This window comes from Megascapheus bottae, chromosome 2 (genome assembly GCF_031878675.1).
Source record: "Megascapheus bottae isolate mThoBot1 chromosome 2, mThoBot2.hap1, whole genome shotgun sequence".
NCBI lineage: Eukaryota > Metazoa > Chordata > Mammalia > Rodentia > Geomyidae > Megascapheus > Megascapheus bottae.
In genome coordinates this window covers 91,714,207-91,734,280 of record NC_143510.1, presented here as the reverse complement: position 1 = coordinate 91,734,280, position 20,074 = coordinate 91,714,207, and the positions used below count along the sequence as shown (strand labels likewise).

The following is a 20,074-nucleotide window of genomic DNA, read 5'->3' as shown; positions in this document are numbered from 1 at the left end:
ACAATACCAGCTTTGGGTGGAAAAAAAAAACAAGAGGCAGTGTACAGGCCTTATTTATTCACAAGCATGATGCCACTGGCATCCAGTTCTATGATTCAATCCTGAGAAAAACCCATCTTTCAGTAGTATGGATCAAAGCCATTCTCAACTGGTAAGCTCACTTCTAGTTTACTATCATTATGTTGTGACACTAGTTAATGAATACTTTGTAAAATTTTTTTTGTAAAAATGTTCACATTTAGGGGCCGGGAGTTTGGCCTAGTGGTTAAAGTGCTTGCCTAGCATGCATGAAGACCCGGGTTCGATTCCTCGGTACCACATATAGAAAAAAAGCCAGAAGTGGCGCTGAGGCTCAAGTGGTAGAGTGCTAGCCTTGAGAAAGTCCAAGGACAGTGCTCAGGCCCTGAGCTCAAGCCCAGGACTGGCAAAAAAAAAAAAAAAAAAAAAAAAAGTTCACATTTAAAGCTTATAGATTTGAAAAGAACACACACACAAGTATTAACACCAATTTATAATATATTTAAAAAATAACAGTAACAAATGTTTTTCCCTTATTGGGGAATGGTATCTATTTTCAGTGACTAGGGCCCTAAAAAGTAACAGCATTTTGTCCAAATTGAACTTACATAATTGCACAGAAAGTATACAAAGCATCAAGAAATAATAATAAAAACTGCAACTTCCTAAGATTTTGGGGGATCATGCATAGAAGGGCCTTGAGTTCAGTGGAGACCCTTGACCCAAACAATACTGATGTTCATGTAACATTCCTCAGAGATACATAAGGAAAAGACAAGAACAAGCAGAAACCCTGTGTCTGTGGTGTTCTGTAGTGTGAGAGATGTAGTCCACTTCTCATTCCTCCAGGAACATTAAAGACCACTGCAGTTTGCAGCACATTTGCCCAGGCTTAAAACTTATCCTACCTGCAGAAGTTGTGGCTCTGGATCTTTAAGGAAACAAAAAAAAAAAGCATGGCTCAGGATGGTAGAGCACCAGCCAGTAAGTGAAAGTGTTAGATACTGAGTTCCAGTCCTAGTCTGGATAGAGGGGCGACCACACTGTAAAAACTTCTCACATACAGGGCTCTTTCTGGTGCCCCCACCATGGCTCTTACTTCATTTCTCACACAAAGTTACACTATCATCTATCATATGAACCTGGCATGGACTAGAGCACTGGGCTTTACTTGAGATCTGGTAACACAGGAGAGGGGAAACACCTGTCCCATTTCCTTGGGGGGGGGAAGACAAGAGAAAGCAGAAAGGGGAGAAGAAGGAAGGAGGAAGGACAGCAGCGAGGACGGGTCTACCTACAAATGATCTGTAAAGAGATTCTTTTTGTTTTGCTGAGACAGTCTTGCTGTGTAAGCTCTGGCTGGCTTACAAGATCCTCTTGCCTGTCTGTGAGTGCTGGGATTATAGATGTGCACCACTCACCATGCCCAGCTATCCACAGAGTATTTTATAGCACCATCCTAACTGGAAGAATAAAACTACAAGAAGGGGTAAATTCTTACTATTGTGTTCACTAAAAAACACATTCTCAGTTTCCTGAATGGAAGGGAAATAGCAATTTATGAAATAAATACATAAGGGTACATGACACAGGCAAGACAGATAAGCTTCCTTCATTCAATCCCAGATCTTAGAATCCTAAGGCAAGCCTGGACTACCTGTCGTAATAAAAACAACCAAATTCTGCATTTATCAGGCAGCTGTGAAATACTAATGTCATCTAGATGGTTCTAATAATCTGGCTCAAATGCTTAGCTAATCAGCTACTGAAAGGACAACAAACTGGCCCCTGGACTAAAATGACCAGAATTATATCACAGCCATTCTAATTTGACTGGAACTATCCAGAAACCTGTTTCATGTCTTGGTATACTGCTGTATGTAATGGCAATCTAGGTGTTTAGCTAGAAAGTTGATGACAACAGAAGATGACTTCTAGGAAGAAAAGGAGAGTCCTTATTCTAGGACTAAAATAGAACAAAGGAAACCAATGCTGTAGGATCACTGAGGCACACAGACCAGGAAGTGAGAGCAGGGTTGTGGATTATTTATCTATCCTTTTCTTTCTTTCCTTTTTTTTTTTTCCCAGTCCTGGGCTTGAGCTCAGGGCCTGAGCACTGTCCTTGGACTTTCTCAAGGCTAGCACTCTACCACTTGAGTCTCAGCACCACTTCCGTTTTTTTGCTATGTATGTGGGGTACTGAGGAATTGAACCTGGGTCTTCGTGCATGCTAGGCAAGCACTCTACCACTAGGCCAAACTCCTGGCCCTATCCTTTTCTTTTTAAATGGTACTAAGGATTGAATCTGGAGCATTGTACCTGCTAGGTAAGCACTGTGTCACTGGGCTATAACCCCCCAGTCCCCAATTTGTCTTCTTTTAGAAAGTAGCACATAGCCGGTTACAATGGCTCACGCCTGTAATTCTAACTACTCAGAAGGCTGAGATCTGAGGATCAAGGCTCTAAGCCAGCCCAGACAGTAAAGTCCCTGAGACTCTCAATCCCCAATTAACCATCAGGAAACCCGAAGTGATGCTGTGGCTCAAAGGTTAGCGCAGTAAGTAGCCTTAAGCTGAAGAGCTCAGGGACAACACCTAGGAGAAGAGTTCAAGCCCCATGACCACTGCCTCCCCCTGCATAAAAAAAAAAAAAGAAAAAAGAAAAAAAGAAAAACGAAAAGAAAGTACCACAGAACTGAGAATTGCAGAGACATGCAGGGTAGACAGAGGAGTAGAGCCAGGAAGGCTCTATTCCTGCAGCCCTTAAATAAAGTCAGTAAAGCCAGTCCCCTTAGTATGAGAAGACAGGTTGCTACATCCCTCGTTTTAACATTATCTTTGTTTCTTGCTTGCTTTCAGACCTGTACTGTAGGTTTTCTGAGACTCCTGTCCCTGTAGAGATTTCTTATCTTCTAGTTTGTGCTTCTCTAACACAAATATGGGGAAAACCCTACCAAAACCTTCTAACTTATTTACTGTTAAACAATCAGCATTTTTGTGCACCTTGGTTCCACATTCAATTTGAACGGAGGTAAAACACATTGATCTTATGGATTCTCCCCACATAAAAGCTTCTGAATAAACTACTGTAATCTAGCTGCCGGCCATGCAAATTAAGCTTTACATACTTCCCCCGATGCAGTGCTTACAGAAATATGACTACCTCTGCCCTTCCAGAGCTAACGTCAGAGAAAGGGTACGATGTTCATAGGTTGTTGGGAAGTCACAGAGTTGGGGCTGGTGGCTTAGGCCTCTAATCCTAACTACTTAAGAGGCTGAGATCTGAGGAGTATATTTTGAATCTAGCTGAACAGACAAATTCAAGAGAAATGGAGGTGTGGCTCAAGTGGTACATCACCAATGAGCGTGTGAGCTTTGAGCTGTGCCTCAGCACTGGCACACAATTAAAACAAGTAAATAAATCACAGAATAATGGCTTTTTTTTTCTCTGAAAATAGAGCGTTACTTCTCTGTTCTAGTGTCCCCCTCCCCTCCCCCCCCAGTCATAGGGCTTGAACTCTGGGCCTGGGCATTGTCCCTGAGCTCTTCAGCTCAAGGCTACCTCCCCACCCATGGAGCCATAGCCCCACTTACTACTGCTATGCTCTATAACAAGGTAAACAGAAGATCTGCCAACTTCAAGGATGATCTGCAAGTGTCAGCGCATTAAAGAACCTCTGGAGGAACCTGGCATGGAAATAAACACCTGTAGTTCCAGTTGGTCAGGTGGGAGGATCAATTTAACTCATGAGTTCAAGACTAGCCTGGGCAACATAGCAAGACTGTGTCTCAAACAACAGAAGAAAAGTAGGAAGAAGAAAGTCAAACATCAACATAGTAACCTCAGCATTTGGGAAGTAGAGGCAGGAGGAATGAGTTTGAAGCTAGCCTGGGAGACAGAGAGTTCAAAGCTAGCCTGAGCCACATAGCAAGACTCTCAAAAAAATTCAAGGGCTGTGAATCTAGCTCAATGGTGATGAAGGCCCAGAGTTCTACCACTGCAAAAACCAAAACCAAATGAAAACAGATAACACTCCTTGAATCTAGCTCAATGGTGATGAAGGCCCAGAGTTCTACCACTGCAAAAACCAAAACCAAATGAAAACAGATAACACTCCTTCCCCGCAAGCCAAACAATTAACAAAACCATGAAGGAAGCATGGGTATCTTGGACAGGCATTATCTTTAAACCAAAGAGAACATGACTAGAGGTCTAGACTTACAGTAGATAAAAATCTTTCATTTCTTCCTTATGAAGAATCTTAATATTTCTAGGTCCACCAATGGCAAGAAATGCTCAATTCTAGCTGGGCTCAGAGGCTCACGCATATAATCCTAGCTACTCAGGAGGCTGAGATCTGAGGGTCAAGGTTCAAAACCAGCTCTGGCACTAAAGTCTGTGAGATACATATCTCCAATTAATCATTAGAAAAGGGGAAGAGTGGGGCTGTGGCTCAGGGGAAGGGGGTAGCCTTGAGTGGAAGAGCTTAGTGAAAGCACTCAAGCCCAGAGTTCAAGCCCCATGACCCCCCTCCCCCCAAAAAATGCTCAGGTGGTGTGGTGCTTATGACTGTAATCCTAGCTACTCCGGAGGCTGAGATCTGAGGATCAAGGTTCAAAGCCAGCCTGGGCACAAAAGGACCTGAGACTCTTCTCTCCAATTAACCTCTAGAATACAGGAAGTGGGGCTTGGCTCAAGGGTAACGTGGTAGCCTTGAGCTGAAGAGCTCAGGGACAGCACTCAAGCCGAGATTAAGCTCCATGACCCACCAAAAAAAAAAAAAAAAGAAAGAAAAAGAAATGCTTAACTCTGCTGGCTAGCTAATGTTACTGTGATTTGGACTGTGGCTGAATAAAAAGACTGAGTGATTTCAGCTTTCTAGATGACTAAGTGGTTCTGCTAGATATGTAGAATCTTATAGAGGCAAGCAGAAGTTAAGGAAGGTATATAAAGGAAAATCCACTGACAGATAGCTTTCAGCATAGCAGAGACCCTGGTGATTAATTACAAAATAGGCATTAAACAAACATGGTACGAAGCAGATTTTAGAAAAGTGATATTAAATACAAAAAAAAAAAGAATCTAAAGAGAACTTTCCATGTTTAAAGTGTTAGTTGGAATGCACGGACAAATGAAACCAAGACCTTATTTTCTGCTTAAAAATTAAACTCAGATCATTAATTCTATAAAATTTGCTTTCTCAGATTTCTATCTGCTAATTTGCTGCTGCCTTCCAACAGGGGAGCACGTGTAGACACACACAGCAATTCAACGCACATGCAGGGGGGCAGGACACCTCTCTTGAACCTGAGATGTTTTCAGGCTGCTGTGGGAGTCAAGAGGATCTGCTGAAGAGCTGTTCAATGTCACTAATCTCTTTGGGACAATCTGCAGAAAGGATAAGAGGTGAGTCCTCTGTCACCACTACATCATCTTCAATTCGTACACCAAGCCCCCGAAACTTCTCTGGTGCATCTCTGTCATCCTCTGGAATATAAATACCTAAGCAGAGAAGAGAGGGTGGATTAGCAGTGACAGTACACATGATGTGGCTGGGGATCTGACGCATGTTAACCTCTCCACGTCATAATTCCTTTACCTGCGAATTGGGTCCTCAATATGTCTATCTGACAGAATTGCTAGGTTTAAACAATGTGCTTCTTCTTTCTCTTCTTATTTTTTTGGTCTGTTGTGGGGCTTGAACTCTGGGCCCGGGTGCTGTACCTATGCTTTTCAGCTCAATGCTAGTGCTCTACCATTTTGACCCATTCCGAACTACAGATAAGAGTCTCATGGACTTCCTTGCCTGAAACTGGCTTTGAAGTACAATCCTCAGATCTTATTCTCCTGAGTAACTAGGACTGCAGCTGTGAACCACTGGTACCTGGCCCAAATGACAGACTTCTAACAAAGCCTGATACATAATGGTCAATAAAGTTGGCTATGATTAATATAATTAATACTATTATAGTCATTTAATATATTAAACTACTGGCTCCATGCAACAACACATACCATTAATAATGATTAACATATTCTAGTGTTCAAGCTGCTACTAAAGTTACTGAATTTATAGCTATGTCTGTGCAGGGAAGCAAGTCACAATAAGCCTGACTTCTTGGTAGACTTATTATAGTCTTGACTGGTCAAAAATCAAATATGTAGAGTTGTTGGTGCAGCACCAGCCAAGGAGCAAAAGCATCAGGTATTGAGTTCAAGTTCTGCTCGCAAATGGGAAAAAAAAAACTGGCTACAGAACAATCTTTGCATAAAACATCGGTGTAAAAGTCCTCAATAAAATACCTGATGAGTGCTGGGTGAGGTGGTTCATGTATATAATCCTAGCTACTCAGGAGACTGAGACCTGAGGATCACAGTTCAAAGCCAGACGGGGCACTAAAGTCCTCGAGACTCTTACCTCCAATTAACCACTAGAAAACCAATAGTGGCTCCATGGGTAGGGCAGTAGTCTTGAGCTGAAGAGCTCAGGGACAGTAAGTACCCAGGCCCAGAGTTCAAGTCCAAAGATTGACAAAACAACATAACAAAAAACCTGATAAACTAATTCTTTTTTTTTTTTTTCCTCCTTAGTCCTGGGGCTTGAATTCAGGGCCTGAGTATTGCCCTTGGGCTTTCTCAAGGCTAGTACTCTACCAAGGGCTTTTCAAATCTAAAGCTGAGATATACTTTTGAAGATGAAAACATCAGTTTTTTTTTTTTTTTTTTTAAATCCCATCCTGGGGCTTGAACTCTGGGACTGGACATTGTCCCTGAGCTCTTTAGCTCAAGGCTACCACCCTACCCCTTGAGCCACAATGCCACTTCCAGTTTTCTCCTGGATAATTGGAGATAAGAGTCTCATGGAATTTAGTGCCTAGGCTGGCTTTGAACTGTGATCCTCAGATCTCAGCCTCCTGAGTAGCTAAGATTAGAGGCATGAGTGCCCAGCTCAACTTTAGGTTTTTATTCCACCCCCCACAACTGAATACCAACTCAGGGCCTTGCCAGGCAAGTGCTCTTCCACTGAGCTATAGCTCCAACCCCAACATTAGCTTCTTTTTTGTTGTTGGTTGTAGGGCTTGAACTCTGAGCCTGCCCATTGTGCCTAAGCTTCTTCGGCTCAAGGCTAGTGCTTGATCTTCAGATCTCAGTCTCCTGAGTAGTTAGGATTACAGGCTTAAGCCACCTGTGCCCCGTCCCAACATTAGTTTTTAAAAATTGGGGCCAGAGGACCAGGAATGTGGCCTAATGGTAGTGGGCTCACCTAGCATAAATGAAGTCCTGGGTTTGATTCCCTGGAACCACATACAGAGAAAAAGCCGGACATGGAGCTGTGGCTTGAGCAAAACGTGTCCAAGGACACTGTCCAGGCCCTGAGTTCAAGTTCCAGGGCTGGCAAGAAAGAAATCAGGACCAGGAGTGTGGCGTAGTGGCAGAGTGCTTGCCTAGCATGCACGAAGCCCTGGGTTCGATTCCTCAGTACCAAATACACAGAAAAAAAGCTATAAGTGGTCCTGTGGTTCAGGTGGCAGAGCAGTAACCTTGAGCAAAAAGTTTGCCTAGGCAGTGCTCAGGCTCTGAGTTCAAGCTCCAGGATTGTCAACAAAACAACAACAAAAAACCCCACCCCCCCAAAAAAAACAAACAAAAAACCCCAACTCCTATGGCATCTATCTTTGCAGCTCACTGTGGCTACCAAATGGGTTTGCCATTCTTTCCCAAAGCTAGTTTTTATTCAATGAGCCGTTGTTTCTGATGTTTCTGAGAAAGGACTTGGTAGCGATGGGTGTGGTGGTGTGTAGCTATAATCTCAGCACTCAGGAGGCTGAGCAGGAGGCTGGAAGTTTCATGGGCAGCCTGGCTACACAAGGAACTCCCTATCTCAAGAAAAAAAAAAAAAGGCACCATGATGGGTAATCTCCTTGAGGTTGGCAGTGGTGTTGCAACTGAACATGCAGTTTTTTTTTTTTTTTGTGTGCCAGTCCTGGGCTTGAGCTCAGGGCCTGAGCACTGTCCTTGGACTTTCGCAAGGCTAGAGCTCTACCACTTGAGCTTCAGCACCATTTCTGGCTTTTTTTTTTCTATGTATGTGGTGCCGAGGAATCAAACCTGGGTCTTCGTGCATACTAGGCAAGCACTCTACCACTAGGCCAAACTCCCGTCCCCTGAACATGCAGTTTTGATTGCCTCTTGTCTACATTTACTGGCCTCTGGAAGCTGCGGAAACCTGCTACTACTAATCGGGAAACTAACACAAATGGGTCTTGGCAAAGGCAGGATTTAAAAAGACTTACTGTTTAATAACTACTTAATAGAAAGTATTCATCCTCTGTTGTTTATTGGAGGAGTCAATAAAAACAAACGGTCTGATGTTAAATCCAAAACAAAGTTATCTTCTAACACTGAAGAGACTTTTCTTGTGCTTGTTTAATTGAATTACGTTGGTTCTGGCTAATAGTGGATGTCTGCTTTCCAGTATTCCCTGCACCAGGTCAGGTCTGCTTAGCCCTCTCCTTACCTGGCTCCACTGTGATCACCATCCCAGGTTTCAGGGGAAGTGAGCGGGGCATACTGGGAGTGTCATGTACATCCATCCCAAGGTAATGGCCAACATGGTGAGGGCAGTATTTTCGAGCAACCTGGAAGAAGTATACAGTATTATTAGAACAAGGAGGTATTAAGGGAAAGTTTCGCATTCAGTGAGAAATGTGTTAATCTCCCCCCACCCCCCTGCCACCATAGTCCTGCCACTTTTGTTCAACTAATGCTTGAGCTGGATAAACCCTTACCTCTTTTTTTTTTTTTGCCAGTCCTAGCTTGAACTCAGCACCTGAGCACAAACCTAGAGCTCTACCACTTGAGCCATAGCACTACTCCCAGCTTTTTCTTTTCTTTTCTTCTTTTTTTTTTTTTTTGCAGTCCTGGACTTGAGCTCAGGGCCTGAGCACTGTCCATGGACTTTTCTCAAGGCTAGAGATCTACCACTTGAGCCTCAGCACCACTTCCAGCACTTTTTTTTGTTTTTCCATGTATGTGGTACCAAGGAATTGAACCCGGGTCTTCGTGCATGCTAGGCAAGCACTCTACCACTAGGCCAAACTCCCGGCCCCTAATCCCAGCTTTTTCTATGTGTGTGGTACCGAAGAATTGAAGCTGGGTCTTCATACAGGCTAGACAAGCACTCTAACACTCAGCCAAACTTCTGGCCCATCTTACCTCTTATATATAATTCTGTAATTATTAATTCTGAAATTACTCCATCCTAAGCAATCTGCATTTCCATTCACTATTAAATGTACTAGACAAATGCTGACCTTGGAAACTAATCACAGCAATAACTATGACAAGTGAACATCTCTTCTTGGGAAAAGAAGAATGGTTATGTTCTCTTTTATTTCACACATCCCACTGGGCACTGTTGGCTCATGCTGTAATGCTGGCCACTTGAAAGGCAATCTGAGGATCCAGCCCCAGCAGGTAAGTCTAAGACTTTCTTTTCTTTTTTCTCTCCATTATGGGGCTTAAACACTGTCCCTGAACTCTAGTTCAAGACTACTGCTCTATCACTGAACCATAATTCCATTCCCAACTTTTTGGTTAATTAGAGATAAGAGTTTCATGGACTTCCTTGCATGGGGATGGCTTTGAAGTGCAATCCTCAGATCTCAGCTTCCTGAGTAGCTAGGAATTCAAGTGTGAGCCACTGGCGCCAGGCTAGTCAGAGACTCTTATCTCTAATTAACTGCCAAAAAAGTTGCAAGTAAAGCTGTGGTTCAAGTGATACAGTGCTAGCCTTGAGCAAAAAAGCTCAGAGCCAGCATACACAGATATACAAATTCATAGATATATTTCAGGACATCTACTCTAAAGACTTGCTAAGTATTCCACAGCAAATTATGAGGAAAATTATTGGTCAAATACTTGTCAGGGCTAGGAGTTTGACCTGGTGGTAAGAGTGCTTGCCTAGTAGGCATGAAGACCCAGGTTCGCTTCTTCGGTACCACATACATAAGAAAAGCCAGAAGTGGTGCTGGTGCTGTGGCTCAAGTGGTAGAGCAGTAGCCTTAAGGAAAGTCCAAGAACAGTACTCAGGCCCTGAGTTCAGTCCCCAGGACTGGCAGAAAAAAAGAAAGAAAGAAAGAAAGAAAATGCTTCTACCAGTTAGAGTATTTTTTTTTTTTTTTTGGTTTAAGCAACAGGGAATTTTTAGCCTTTTATTTATTTATTTTTGCCAGTCCTGGGGCTTGAATTCAGGACCTGAGCACTGTCCTTGGGCATTCTCAAGGCTGGTGCTGTACCACTTGAGCCACAGCACCACTTCTGGCTTTCTATGTGTGTGTGGTACCAAGGAATCAAACCCAGGGCTTTGTGCATGCTAGGCAAGCACTCTACCACATTCCTGGCCCTTAGCTTTTTTTCTATTGCTAGTAAGTCCTTGCAGACTGAGCTTGAATGTAGAAGGAATGGATTGTCTGGCTAGTGTTTGGCTTTTTTTTTTTGGTTGAGGAACTTGAATTCTGGGCCTGGGCATTGTCCCTGAGCAGCGCCACTTCCAATTTTTCTGGTGGTCAATTGGATAAGAGGCTCATAGACTTTAGTGCCCAGGCTGGCTTTGAACCATGATCCTTATGTCTCATCCTCCTAAGTAGCTAGGATTACAGGCATGAGCAACCCTGCCTGGCTAGTGCTTGGCATTTTATTGTGATTATTATTTTGGTGCCAGTTTAGGGGCTTGAGTGCAGAGCCTGGTTGCTTTTGTGCTCAAATAGTGCTCCACCACTTGAGCCACAGATCCACATCTAGCTTTCTGGTGTTAAACTGGATATGAGTCTTATGGAGCCAGGCGCCAGTAGCTCACTCTGTAGTCCTTAGCTACGCAGGAGGTTCAGATCTGAGTATCATGGCTCAAGGCCAGGCCAGGCATGTAAGTCTGTGAGCTTCTTATTTCCACTACAAAAAGCCAGAAGTGGAGCTCAGGGATAGCACTTAGACCCAGAGTTAAGCCCTAAGACTGGGGAAAAGTCTTATGGTCTGTCCTTTCCAAGATCTGAGAGATCCTCAGATCTTAGCTCCAAGTAGTATTACTGGTGTGAGCCAACAACCTCTGACCATTATACTTAGAATGCAGACAAAATTCACTGATCTTTGATCATACTGTTAAAGTCTAAGCACTGTTACTAAAACAATAACCACATCTTCGCGTTATCTCTGGAATCACATAAGGATTGTTAACCTTTCTTTTTTGTGTCCTTAGTACCCTATCCTGTTTGTACCAAACTTCACTTCATGTTTTCTGAATATGGAGCTGATTATGCTGTAGGTAAGAATCAGAATGTGCTGCCATCTTCTGGAAAAAATAAGTAACTGCTCCCTTCGTGATAAATCGCGTTAAACCAAATCTGTCATAAAGAACTGAAGACTATTTTAAATCTAAATAGGTTTGGGGGGGAGGGGAGGGAAATGGGTACCAAGACATGTGAAAGGGTATCAATGTATGTGAATTAATGCACCTTCTATCTGGCAAATATCATGTAACCCTTTTACTAATTACAATAAAAAAAAAGAAAAAAAAATCTAAGTAGGTTTGTTATACATTGTAAAAACAAAGTAGTATACTAAGGTGTTCTTGAGAACTGTGTTCAAGGAAAGTAAAGCACCTTGAAAGCATTTTCCTTACTGTTCTTCACAATGCCCAGCTCTCTTAGTTTCTGACCCATCAATGTCAGCATCACGCTGTTGATGTTCTCCAAGCTTGTCCCAGGCACGCAGAGACTAAGACAGCCTTGCTGGATCTCTAGAACAGCTTCATAGAGTTCTGCCTGAGGTGACGTAAATCTGAGGACAAGAAAACAAAACATTTGATTTCAGAATAATCCCATATTATAAGTTTGTGTGATTAAAACAATTACAAGCTGAGCCTGGTGAGGTGGCTCATAATCGTAATCCTGGCTACTCAGAGGGCTGAGATCTGAGGATCACAGTTCAAAGCCAGCCCAGGCACTAAAGACCGTGAGACTGTCATCTCCAAATAACCACTAGAAAAGTGGAAGTGGCGCTGTGGCTCAAGGGGTAGGGTGGTAGCCTTGAGCTGAAGAGCTCAAGCACAATGCCCAGGGCCAGAGTTCAAGTCCCACAACTGACCAAAAAAACAAAAAACAGGCTGATGACAATGGAGCACTGTTGCCATTTTAATATTCATTAAGTACTCATACATGGTAACCAACTGGACTCTTGATTCATGGCCTAGATGCCAAATTGGAAGGTCAGCACTCCTTTAAGCTAGAGCAGCAGCTATGGTCCCGCCTTCCAAGGCTCAGACAGTGCTTATGAGGTGATGCCAGCAGATGCCCCTCGGCTCACCCTGATTAAAGAACTCTGATCTTTTCTTGGACAAACTACCATGGAAAATGGAACATATGTTGATAGGTGAAACAGATGTCAAGGGAATAAACCAGTCAATAATTTGGCACTAGCAATGTACTAGTACTTTGTGGGTGAACTTACAAGGATATCGGTTTCTTTTGTAATTATGGGGGAAAATAAGGAAAGAGTTATTTATGACATGTGTTTTAAAATGATGTTGATGGGAATATAAATTAGTACAGCTGATTGAATCAAAGGTTTCAAGGATAATGACCAAATCTGATTTTGTTATCTTTTGAAATGGTGCTGTGGCTCTTAGATGGATTTTTTTTTTCCTTACAGTTTTTCTTGCCTGGACTGGCTTCAAACCATGATCCTCAAATTTCAGCCTCCTGAGTAGCTAGGATTATAAGTATTGGGCCTGTAGCACCCAGCTTAAAATTAAAAAAAATTTAATGTACAAAAATATTCACCATTGAGCTGGGTGAGACTCTTATCTCCAAATAGCCATGAGAAAACTGGAAAAAGTAATGTTTTTGAAAGAGATAGAGCGCTAGTCTTGAGTTAAAGAGCTTAGGGAGAGCGCTCAAGCGTTCAAACCCCATGACCATGACCACCACTACTACCACTAGCACCATGAGTCTCATATAGTTTCTTGCCCAGGCTAGCTTCAAACCATGAACTCAGATCTCAGTCTCTTGTCTCAGTAGACTTATAAGCATGCACCACCAATGCCTGGCCATGATTTATAAGTTGGAAAGGTTTTCTTTTAACTCAGAGCCTGGACACTGTCCCTGAGCTTCTTTGTGATCAAAGTTGGTGCTCTATCACTTGAGCCACAACACTACTACTAGCTTTTTCTTAGTTTACTGGAGGTGAGTTTCACAGTCTTTCTTGCCCAGGCTGGCTTTGAACTGATCCTCAGATCTCGGCTGCCTAAATAGCTGGGATTATAGGCTTGAGATGTACCTAACTTATAATTTGAAATTTTTAATTTTAATTTTTTTTTGCTAGTCCTGGGGCCTTGAACTCAGGGCCTGAGCACTGTCTTTGGGCTTTCTCAAGTCTAGAGCTCTACTACTTGAATCACAGTACCACTTCTGGTTATATCTATGTATGTGGTACTGAGGAATCAAACCTGGGTCTTCGTGTACGCTAGTAAAGTACTCTACCACTAGGCCAAACTTTTGGCTCCTAATTTGAAAATTTTAGACAGATGTTAAATGTCCTCTAACAAAATAATCATTATATAACAATATAAATAAAAAGCTGGCATGATAGAACATAGCTGTAATGTATATTTGCATATATATACAGATAGAATATATAATACATAATATATAATATTAATATAGATAGTTTTGTGTTTTTTTGTTTTATTTTTATTTTCTGCCAGTCCTGGGCTTGGGCTCAGGGCATGAGTACTGTCCCTGGACTTTTTCAAGGCTAGGGCTCTACCACTTGAGCCACAGCGCCACTTCTGGCTTTTTGCTCTGTAGGTGATACCAAGGAATCAAACATGGGTCTTCGTGTATGCCAGGTAAGCACTCTACCACTAGGCCAAACTCCCGGCCTGGGTTTTTTTTTTTTTTTTTTTTTGAGTCATAGGGCTTGAACTTGGCCTTGGCAGTATCCCTGAGCCCTTCACCTCAAGGCCACCACCCTACCCCTGGGCCTGGCCGTTGTCCTTGAGCTCTACAGCTCAAGGCTACTGCCCTACCCTAGAGTCAAGCTCTACTTCCCCATTTTTTTAGAGGTTAATTGAAGATAAGAGTCTGAGGTTCTTTTGTGCCTGGGCTGGCTTTGAACCTTGATCCTCAGATTTCAGCCTCCCAAGTAGCTAGGATTATAGTCGTGAGCCACTGTGCGTGTGCAGGAGATGCTTTGCATACTTTACCCGGAAAGTCAGTCTTCTCTGTAGCTAGGATGACAAGTTAGTGATAATTACTATTATAATTGCCAGTCCTGGGGCTTGAACTCAGGGACTGGACACTGTCCCTGAGCTTCTTTTACTCCAGGCTAGCATTCTACCACTTGAGCCACAGCTCCATTTCTGGCTTTTTTAGGGGTAGTTTAGTGGAGATGAAAGTCTCAGAGATTTTCCTGTCCAGTATTGGCTTCAAATTTTGCTCCTTAGATCTCAGCCTCCTGAGAAATTTGATAACAGGCATCAGTCACTGTGCCTGGCTCAACCAAGAAATTCTACCATTCTCTAAATATTACCTTGGTAATCCTAAGAAAAAACCAGAAACAACAAAAATTACTTCACAGTTGCTTAAAAAATGTGGTGGAGTGTCCACAGTATTTCTAGGTGCCTAACAGCTTTATGATAAACAGTTTCATATACCATCTTTGCAGAGAGGGTTAACCCTCTCTTGGCTCTTATAGGAACCCAAATGTTTTTAGCTATTTACTCCGTATGTGTCTATATTCTTAACACCAACCTAGAAACATGAGCATGAGTGTTAATCTGCAGTAGAAGTCCTACCTGCCATTCACAGGCCAGGTGCGTGTGATGTCACTTACATAGCAGGAAGACTCACAACCACCATCCAGAAGTACCATTTCACCATCCTGGAGAAAAGTAAGAAAGGGGAAGTTGGTGATCTCACCAGTCTAAGTTGTTTCTTCTGGTCTAATACATGATTTTGCTTGCAAAAGTTCTAGTTAATCCAGTATTAAGAATTTGAACTCAGGGCCTGGGAGTTTGGCCTAGCGGTTAAAGTGCTTGACTAGCATGCACAAAGACCCGGGTTCGATTCCTCGGTATCCCACATACACAACCAAGCCGGAAGTGGCAGAGACGAGACACAACCAAACCGGAAAAGTGGCAGAGACAAGACTGAGACGGCGACAGAGAGCGAAAGAAGCGGCGACAGAGAGCGAAAGAAGCGAGCTGAGCTGAAGTGAACAAAGCCCAACCGAGTGGTGGCCGGAGCGAGCGGGGCCGGAGCGTGCGGGAGCGAGCGGGGCCAGAGCGAGAAGGGGCCAGAGCGAGCAGAGTCACGAGCAAGCGAGAGCTGGCCGGGCCGGAGCGAGCGGGGCCAGAGCAAGCCAGGGCCGGAGCGAGCGGGGCCAGGAGCGTGCGGGAGCGACCCGGGCTGGAGCGAGCGGGGCCAGGAGCGAGCAGGGCCCGAGGCCTGAGCTAGAAAGGGGGCCTAGCCGGGCCGGAGCGAGCAGGGCCGGAGCGAGCGGGGCCAGAAAGAGAAAGGGGCCAAAAAAAAAAAAAAAAAAAAGAGTTTGAACTCAGAGCCCTGCATTTGCTACCACTTGAGCCATACCCCTAGACTTTTTTTTGTTTTTGAGGTAAGATCTTGCCTTTTCTTTGCATGAGCTACTGCCATCCGGCTATGGTCATGTCTCTTAAGAAAACTTGCCTCCTCAACTTGGTCTCCTGAGTAGCTAGACTAATCAAAGATGTACACCTGCTTACTGGTTGAGATAAAGATGTTTTTTTTTTTTTTGCATTTTTTCTGGGCTCGTCTCAAACTACAATCCCGATTTTTTCAAGTAGTTGCAACGATAGGTGCTGAGCCATCCCACACAGCCTAATTTAAAGAAGACCAGTCCCTGGTTCTTTCTCACAAAAACATATCATCTAAATATTTCAAGTGAATCCATACTGGCTTAATGAAAGGGGTGAAGTATGAGCATAGACTCTGGAACTAGAATGCTTGAACTTGAATTACTAGATGTAAAAATTAGCAAACTTTATGCATTACTATTACTTATTTATAAAATCCTATATAAGTTTGTATCATATGTATGTTTGTGTATATGTATTTAGTGTTGCTACTGGGGCTTGAACTCATGGCTTCATACATTTACTTGGTTTTCTTCCTCATGGATGGTACTCTACTACTTCAGTCATACCTGCAGTTTAGCATATTGCTGGCTAATTAGAGAGAGGGTCTCCAGACTTAACGGCCCAGACTGTCTTTGAACTGTAATCCTTCAGGTCTCTAAAGCAATAGTAATGTTTACTAAAAGAAATAGGATTAAGCCCTAGAGAGAAAGGTGTTGGAGAAAGGAAACCAATACCTTTAGTTTTTTTTTTTTTTTTTTTGCCATTCCTGGAGCTTGAACTCAGGGCACTGTCCTTGGGCTTACTCAAGGCTAGAGCTCTACCACTTGAGCCACAGCGCCACTTCTGGCTTTTCCTACGTATGTGGTATTGAGGAATCAAACCCATGGCTTTGTGCATGCTAGGCAAGCACTCTACCACTTGGTCAAACTCTAGCTCCTAACTTTAGGTTTATTTTTGTTGTTTGTTTTGTTTTTGTTAAAACCTCTGCAACTATTAGTTTATTGGTATCATCCAGGACTCAGATGTTCAATCTACCTTTAGGTTTTTAGATATTCTTCAGTATTATGAGTTTTGAGTGTATGTGTGTGTATGCATGTGCACACCAGTCCCAGGGCTTGAACTCAGGCCCTAGGTATTGTCCCTGAGCTTTTCTGCTTGAGGCTTACACAGCTATGGCAGGAAAGTTCAAGAGATTCTTATCTCCAATTAACCACTAAAGTCACTAACAATGTGAGCTCTTCAGCTCAAGGATACCACTCTACCCCTTGAGCCACAAGCCCCACTTCCTCTTTTCTAGTCATTAATTAGAGATAAGAGTCTCAGGGTCTTTAGCGCCATGGATGGCTTTGAACAGTGATCCTTAGATCTCAACCTCCTGAGTAGCTAGGATCACAAGTGTGAGCCACTGTGCCCGGCTTATCATCGTTATTATTTTTTTTCCAGTCCTGGGGCTTGAATTCAGAGCCTGTGTACTGTTGCTGAGCTTCTTTTGCTTAAGGCTATCACTTTTTTTTTGTTATTGTTTGTGTTTTTGCCAGTCCTGGGGACTGAACTCAGGGCCTGAGCACTGTTCTTGGGCATTCCTCAAGGCTAGAGCTCTACCACTTGAGCCACAACTTTACTTCCAGCCTTTTCTGTGTATGTGGTACTGAGGAATCAAACCTTGGGCTTCATGCATGGTAGGCAAGCACTCTGCTACTGAGCTATGTACCCAGCCCCTAAGCAGGGGATTTCGTATACCTTGATGAGTTGATTATTTTTCACGTAGTGCAAAGTGTTCGAGCGATTACCACCAGCAACCACAGGTGGGTAGGCTAGAATGTCTGCGCCTCGAGTCCGGCATTCAAATTCAAACTGAAAAACAACAAAAAGTCTGAGAAAATTTGGGATTTCTGTGGGGCTCCTTAGTCCAGACTGTCTTGCATGGCTTGTTCCCAACACTAGAGCATACTGTAAGTCATCAGTACAAAATTGGTTATCACATTTACCAAACTCTTCATGCTATTATAACTTCATCCCACTTTACTCAACATTCACCTATATACTATAATCTATTTTTTTTTTTTGGCCAGTCCTAGGCCTTGAACTCAGGTCCTGAGCACTGTTCTTGGGCTTTCTTAAGGCTGGAGCTCTACCACTTGAGCCACAGCACCATTTCTGGCTTTTTTCTATATATGTGGTACCAAGGAATTGAACCTGGGTCTTTGTGCATGCTAGGCAAGAACTCTACCACTAGGCCAAACTCCTGGCCCTCCTATAATCTATTCTATACATATTCTTCTAATGCCACCAATCTTGTCAGTTAGTCTTATCATTAAACTCTTTTTCTTCTGAGTTCTCTAAATTTATTGTTGAAGCTAAACATGGCTCACATGTTTTTTATTTTTGTGGGGAAGGGTGTGTGGAAATTGGGTTTGTACTCAGGGAGGGCCTCATACTTGCTAAGTAGGCACTCTACTACTTGAGCTACTCTGTTATTCCTTTTTTGTTGTTATTATTATCATTACTGTTACTTTCTATTGGTTGTGGGGCTTGATAGGCATTGTCCCTGAGCTTTTTCACTCAGGGCTGGCATTCTGTGCCACAGAGCCACTTTCAATTTTCAGGTCGTTAACTAGAGATAAAAGTCTCATTGACTTTTCTGCCTTGCTTGGAGCATTGATCCTCAGATCTCAGCTTTCTGAGCAGCTAAGATTACAGGTGTGAGCCACTGGCAGCCAGTTCACAATATGCTTTAAAAAAAAAGTACAAAGTAGAGGACCGGGAGTTTGGCCTAGTGGTTGAGTGAAGACCCAGGTTCGATTCCTCAGTACCACATATATAAAAAAACCAGAAGTGGTACTGTGGCTCAAGTGGTAGAGCTCTAGCCTTGAGGAAATCCCAAGAACAGCGCTCAGTCTCTGAGTTCAGTCCCCAGGGCTGGCAAAAACAAAAACAATAACAAAAAAAGTACAAACTAAAAGGAGCGATGACTCAATATTTGGGTACCCAAGGTCACTGACATGGTCTTGGAGATATAAATATGACTACGCAGACACAAAAAAATCTATGATGGGATATATACTCTATAGACATAATGTTATATTATATAGATTGATATGACATATAAACTCTCAGCTTAATTTTAATTATGTTCTAAAATTTATGTGCCAGTGACTGCATATAGAGATTCCCTTCTTGAATACTGTTTGTTAAACATGACACTTGATATATGATATAAAAAAATCAGTGTCAATAAAATCTTTTAAAATAAAAAAAAAAATAGGGGCTGGGAGTTTGGCATAGTGGTAGAGTGGTTGCCTAGCATGCACAAAGATCCAGGTTTGATTTCTCAGTACCACATTCATAGAAAAAGCTAGAAATGGTGCTATTGCTCAAGTGGTAGAGTTCTAGCCTTGAGAAAGCCCAAGGAGGCCCTGAGTTCAAGCCCCAGGACCGGCAAAAAATAAATAAATAGCAATACAAACTAGAGGAAATAAACCAAATAAGGCTGCATAGGGGATTATCATATAGAATAATATACTAATTATTCCAGAATTGTTGGTTACTTTTCAGATCAGGTCTCTCTTCATGCACAGATTAGCCACAACTGTTGTGCTTCCCTTTGTCACTGGAGTAATGGGTTTGTATCACCCTGAACAGCCAGTGGGCTTCCACATTAGCTTGGGATGATTGCCATTGGCTGAGATGTAGTCTTGTGAACTTTATGTCGGGTCTTGGTCTCACATTAAGATCTGTTGATGTCTACTTCCCAAGTTAGCTTTCCAAATAGCTACCAACCTACATGCTCTGGATAAGTGAAAAGGGATGCGAGGCAAACTAAGTTCACAGTACTCCAGTGACAGTTCCATGTACCACCTTTACAATGTGTGAAACAGTTGCAATTTCATTCATATTTTGCACATTGACTCTTTCTATATCAGCTGTACTTTGTGATTTTCTTCCTTGAACTTAAATTCTGCATGTTTTAGATTCTTCTAATAAATTGTCAATAGCATCTGAGAAGTGAATCCTCTACAAGGATGAGAACCTGATGTTGAAAGTATGCTGTGATTCTATGACGTTACCTTCTTTTCCAGCAAGACCTTTCCTATAATCCAAGGCTCACCTTAGCATAAAGAAAGGCTTCCTCCACAGGGGCTTTGCTGGCAAACATTGTCTCTATGAAAGCCTGAAAAGGGAGGACCAAATATTTATTTTAACCATGTTGTATACTCCAACATTTAAACAATACTAGAAATTCAAATAAAAATACTTCCATCCAGCTTTGTCAACCTGAACTTGTGACTAAATGAATATAATACAAATTATTCTGCTCAGAAGGAGGGATAAAATACTGTTTTCCACACTATTTGACTGATGACAGAATTAGCATTTTCATTTTCC

The 20,074-nt window shown here is 42.6% G+C and overlaps 1 protein-coding gene across 5 annotated transcripts in view; it reads right to left on the bottom strand.

The window, feature by feature from the left end:
• Window positions 1–4,562: 4,562 nt before the first annotated feature.
• The window catches only part of Xpnpep3 (X-prolyl aminopeptidase 3), a 35,724-nt gene continuing 20,212 nt past the window's right edge, over window positions 4,563–20,074 (bottom strand). For all 5 annotated transcript variants that reach the window (XM_090328785.1, XM_090328787.1, XM_090328786.1 and 2 more), the window contains 6 exons: window positions 19,797–19,859; window positions 17,429–17,542; window positions 14,870–14,955; window positions 11,676–11,853; window positions 8,537–8,657; window positions 4,563–5,520 (listed from right to left, as the gene is read on the bottom strand). In XM_090328785.1, coding sequence (XP_090184911.1) covers window positions 5,354–5,520; window positions 8,537–8,657; window positions 11,676–11,853; window positions 14,870–14,955; window positions 17,429–17,542; window positions 19,797–19,859 — 729 coding nt within the window. In that variant the 3' untranslated portion in view covers window positions 4,563–5,353. The remainder of the gene's footprint in view (window positions 5,521–8,536; window positions 8,658–11,675; window positions 11,854–14,869; window positions 14,956–17,428; window positions 17,543–19,796; window positions 19,860–20,074) is intronic.